The 4,944-nt window shown below is 45.3% G+C and overlaps 1 protein-coding gene across 2 annotated transcripts in view; it reads left to right on the forward strand.

The window, feature by feature from the left end:
• The first annotated feature begins 283 nt into the window (after nucleotides 1–283).
• Nucleotides 284–4,944, forward strand: part of SLC13A3 (solute carrier family 13 (sodium-dependent dicarboxylate transporter), member 3) — a 16,469-nt gene continuing 11,808 nt past the window's right edge. The window contains exons 1-2 of one of the 2 annotated variants that reach the window (XM_009575062.1): nucleotides 284–546; nucleotides 907–1,070. In XM_009575062.1, the coding sequence (XP_009573357.1) occupies nucleotides 311–546; nucleotides 907–1,070 (400 nt within the window). In that variant the 5' untranslated portion in view covers nucleotides 284–310. The remainder of the gene's footprint in view (nucleotides 547–906; nucleotides 1,071–4,944) is intronic. The other variant, XM_009575061.1, reaches the window with a different exon arrangement.

Here is a 4,944-nt window from a genome sequence, read left to right on the forward strand (position 1 = left end):
CCGTGGTTGATGCCCCAGTGCACTGCCACCCTGCAGCACATAGGAAGCTCAAGCAATCGAGGAGGATTTGGGTTTTGCTGTGGTCTCAGAGGATCAGTGTAAGTTCTGAATCCCTACACAATGTAGGGGGGAAGATGTTGTACTTGATGGAAATGATTTGGGAGAAATACTGTATCCTTGAAGGAGTAATTGGTGCATTTTGCTTGTCTAAGTGTCTCCAAGTGAAAAGATGTCTCTCTAATGCAACATGTCTTACTTCTCCTCTCTCCTCCTTTTGCAGGAAGGAAGATGTCTCTATGTGATCCTGCTGATGGCCCTGTATTGGTGCACGGAGGCGCTGCCCTTGGCCGTGACAGCTCTGCTGCCCATCGTCCTCTTCCCCTTCCTGGGGATCCTCCCATCTAACAAAGTTTGCCCACAATATTTTTTAGACACCAATTTCCTCTTCCTCAGTGGTTTGATCATGGCCTCGGCCATTGAGGAGTGGAATTTACACCGCAGGATCGCGCTCCGGGTCCTCATGTTGGTGGGAGTCCAGCCAGCCAGGTGACTACGGGAGCAGGGGGATCTTCTTGGGGGACATGAGCTACAGGCGCTCGGGAAGTGGCTCTGCTGTGGTGGGCCGTGATGCGAGTGTCTCGCGTAGCAGGGGGCTGTCCACACCCCCTTTTCTCCAGCTTATTGATTTTTTTCAGCTGTTTGCCTTTGCTCAGAGGCCAGCGGAGCACAAGAATCGTTTGGTTCAGCCCCATATTTGTGCTCCATCCAGTTACAGGATAGTCACAGAAGTCCTTTTTGCTATTAATTTTGTTATCCCTGCACATGAGCTTTTCTCCTATAGCTATAAGATATCAGAGAACCTGCCAAACTGAAGAAATTCAGCTTTTCCTTTTTTCTCTCTTCCAGACTAATTTTAGGGATGATGTTGACAACGTCTTTCCTGTCCATGTGGTTAAGTAACACTGCCTCCACTGCTATGATGCTTCCAATTGCAAATGCAATTTTAAAAAGCCTCTTTGGGGATAAAGACACATCTAAGGATATGAACAGGGAAAATGAAGAAAACCAAGGTAATTGAGACAGGGCATTAGTATAAGCCAGCTGAGGTCTGTCCTGCTGCCGTCAAATATGCCCCATTTTATTGACTTCACTGGCACAAGTACCAGGTTTCTCAGCTGCAGCTTGATCTCAGTGGTGGTCCCATTTTACTACACACTTTTTTACGGCGGTGGAAGAGTATTGGCATAAAAATCCCTTTTATCCTGCCCCTTCCTCATGTCATGCAGGAGGCAATGCTTATGAGTTGTCTGGAAAAACCGAGAAGCGGTGATGCCCAGCCAGCCCACTCCATAAACCTGCTGCTGGCACAAGTTGAAGTCCAGCCCTGTGGGTACGGTGGTGATGGGATTCGCTGCGGGGATAGCCGGAGCCAGGGAGGGCTGTAGATAGTAAACCGGGGCAGATGAGTGCTACGTAATGGTGTGTTGCTGCAGGAACAGGCAAGGGACTGGCCAGGCAGCGAGGGGGAGGACAACCGCCCCTCCATGGAAGCACACAGGGCTGCCGTGTGCTCCTGGACACGTGGGTTCTCCTCTCGTTTTCCTATTTGTTCCCCCATAAAATTGGAGCCTGAGCTGGAGGAGAAAGGGAGGACAAAAGGGAAGGCTGGCAGGTTAAATACCTATTTATAAAGTGCTTTATGATTTCCCAGCTTGATGCTACTGCTTGGTGTTGTTCCTGAGCAGGTCGTGGACAGGCTGGGACAGGGGTAGGCAGTCAGATAAGGTCTTCCTCCAGCCCTCTCTTCACAAGTCATTTACCAGGAGTTTGGGCTTCTGGCAGACAGTGATGAGCAACAGCAAAACAGAAATGAAGTCCCCTTTGCAGCTATTATTGATAGTTGGAGCAGTAGTCACGGCTTCTCTTTCTTGCACTAATTAGTAATTCTTCTGCCCCTGTGATTTAAAAGCAATGGCTTTTTGGATCCCAGTGAGTCCTAAGGCAGAAAAATGAGTCCCCAGAAGACTCAAACGTGTGCATTCTCTAATAAAGATATAATTAATCATTCATCATTAATGTCTAGCAATCATGAGATATTTGCACTCCAGGCTGCTTTATCACATTTGCTTTAAGAATCTTTGACTGTTCACATCTATTAAAATCAACCCCACTGACCTTCTTGCTATAATTTCTTATTCTGTAGAAGCATTGTGTTTTGTCAGTCTGCTTTTAACCTTCTTGACCCCATCCTCTGAAATGATTTGACTGTGTAGTTGTGACTGTAAATACAGTAGAGTTTGGAAACACATAAAATCAAGACCCCCTAGACATTGGCAAGCACAGAATTAACGTCCTTGGCTCATAACGCTTACAGTGGTGAGAGAAGCCAGAAAAGGCAAAGGGAGAGGCATGCAAGTAGAAAAATGAATAAAGTGATGCTTTGCAAATATCATGTGCTGGCGTGATGATGTATTTTTCTATTGAGATAGAGACTTATAAAAGTAATAAATACAAGTGAAGGAGGAGTAATCTGTAAAATGTACAACACCAAAATGCAGGTTTTCTTGTAGACTTTTTATTTGAACTTTAGTGTCCCAGAGTAGACTCATCCTTTTCTGTAATCTTTCTGAATGGATGAGAAAAGCCGAGTTCCTTGAAGGAAGCCCTAAACCTGAAGTCAGTCAAAAGCGACGAATCTGATGTTACATCTAGGAGCGGAGACGTGAAGGTGAGCTTTCTGCAGGGGGTTCCTGTCTGTCGGGTGTCATCTGCAGTCAGATGGGGCCATTTGCACATCTCCAATGGGGTTGCTGCAGTTAGTTTTTTCACAGACCTGATGAAACCTGACTGAATGTAGGGGACGTGCATTTGAGAAAATGGTATACTCATTTCATAGTTTACTTAATTTTTGTAATCTAACTGAATTGTAATCTGTGTTCCAAAAAAGACAGGCAGATTTATTTACGAAGGGGACTGTATGTGGAAGCAAACTTTTACAATGGCATATGATAAGGTCAGTTTGCAAATCTCTTTGGATATGCTTTAATAACACTGTAGTAGTGTCCAGAAGGCTAAAAATACTTGGATGGCTAAAAAAAAAATAAAAAATATATTAAAGAATATGTAGCATGTAAAAGCATTTGATTTTCTGAAGAAATCTCAACAAGTGTATGAAACCAGCTTTGTGAAGGGCTTTGCTTACACAGACAGTGCCAGAATTAAAGTCATGTCTCTGATCAGTTGGTCACACGTTTTTGCTGATGAGAGAACCTCAAGGTTACAATCACTTATGTCCATGCTCAACCATTTGGGCAGCATGTTGTAGCTCAGAAAGTATTTGCATGCTTGTGTCGTTGATAGCTAAAATTTGGTGTAGTGTTTTGTTCATTTTGATGCTATTGGCTACTGATGCAAGAATGCAGTTAGATGAGTTTTGGTGGCTGAAGTCCCAGCTGTTTCTGGCTGATCGAAGCAGGCTTGTAAACCAAACGCCAACAGACTTTTTTCAACTTCCAGAATTTTCCTTTTGGAAGCAGGTTATAGATTCCCTACAATTCTGTCTGACATCTCCAGCGATAGGTGTGTGACAAGCTGGAAACCACTGTGCTAGTGAGCCTGACCATCTCTCCTGCTTTGGTGGCTGAAGTCCCAGCTGTTTCTGGCTGATCGAAGCAGGCTTGTAAACCAAACGCCAACAGACTTTTTTCAACTTCCAGAATTTTCCTTTTGGAAGCAGGTTATAGATTCCCTACAATTCTGTCTGACATCTCCAGCGATAGGTGTGTGACAAGCTGGAAACCACTGTGCTAGTGAGCCTGACCATCTCTCCTGCTCTCTGCCCACTAACCCATCATTGACAATATTTCATTTCTCTGAGCAGCTTCAGTATCTCCAGGTAAAAATCACAAGAAAATATTTCCATCCTTTTTTTCCTGCATAGAGAATATCTTCTGCAAATTCAAGATGAACTGCAGCCAGTGCTTGAGGTGTTTTGTTGGGTTGCAGACCTGGAAATGATGTCTCTAAAGGGGCAGGTGGGAAATATGCATTTTTGGACACCGTGCTGGCAGGGTATGGCCCCAGCACTGCTGCCTGCACCCCTCGGTGGGTGGAAATATTCCTTCTCCGGCCTTTTCAACTTTTTAGAAACAATAAAAATGTCATTAAAGCCAAACTTTTCTGGGACAAGCCTTTCGACCTCTAAGGTATACGAGGTATTTGGGTGAAATGGCCACTGAATCCTTCTCATACTGCTCCGTGAGAGGTGTGTACAGCCAGGTCCTACCTCAGTGGTCTTCGGCCTCTTCTGACTTACAGACCTGTAACAATTTTCAACTCCTTTTTACAAGTTTCATAGGAAAAGTTTGCTTTGCAGCAACTCTGGCTTTCCTTTGCACAGTTGCCTTTTGCAGACCTTCCTTGAGAGGTAACTCACAAATGGTCCTGGCAAGATGGGGTGGGAGTTTGGGCATAGCAGGGAAAAAATTTGAAAAATGTTAAGAGGTGGAATGAAATATGTCTCTTTGCAGAGCCAGCATAGGCTTGAGTGGGACGGCAGTGGTAAGAGGCCTTGGGCTAAACGTGTTGGGGATCAACGGTCAGCCATGGGTTAATATTCGTCCTTCTAATTACATCCCTCCATCGCGTCATCATTGGGATGAAAGCTCAGCATGTGTGTGTCCAAGTCAATTAACTCCAATTCGGTAAATTAGCGATGTGTAAAGCATGACTTTGCAAAACTCCTTGGTTCACTGAGCTGGAACGAGCTCTGTGTCTTCAGCGCACACGTGAGTGAGTCCAGAGACTTTGACCACTGGCCCCTCTCCACGCGCTGCCTTTGGTCTCCAGTGCATATACGGGTAGAAGAGGATCATGGTTCGGGCTGAGGAGGGGTGCGAGGAAATTTGGGGGCTGGTGGGGTGGCAGTGGCAGGAAATGGGCTCT

Source organism: Fulmarus glacialis, unplaced genomic scaffold, assembly GCF_000690835.1.
Source record: "Fulmarus glacialis isolate BGI_N327 unplaced genomic scaffold, ASM69083v1 scaffold2853, whole genome shotgun sequence".
Lineage (NCBI taxonomy): Eukaryota > Metazoa > Chordata > Aves > Procellariiformes > Procellariidae > Fulmarus > Fulmarus glacialis.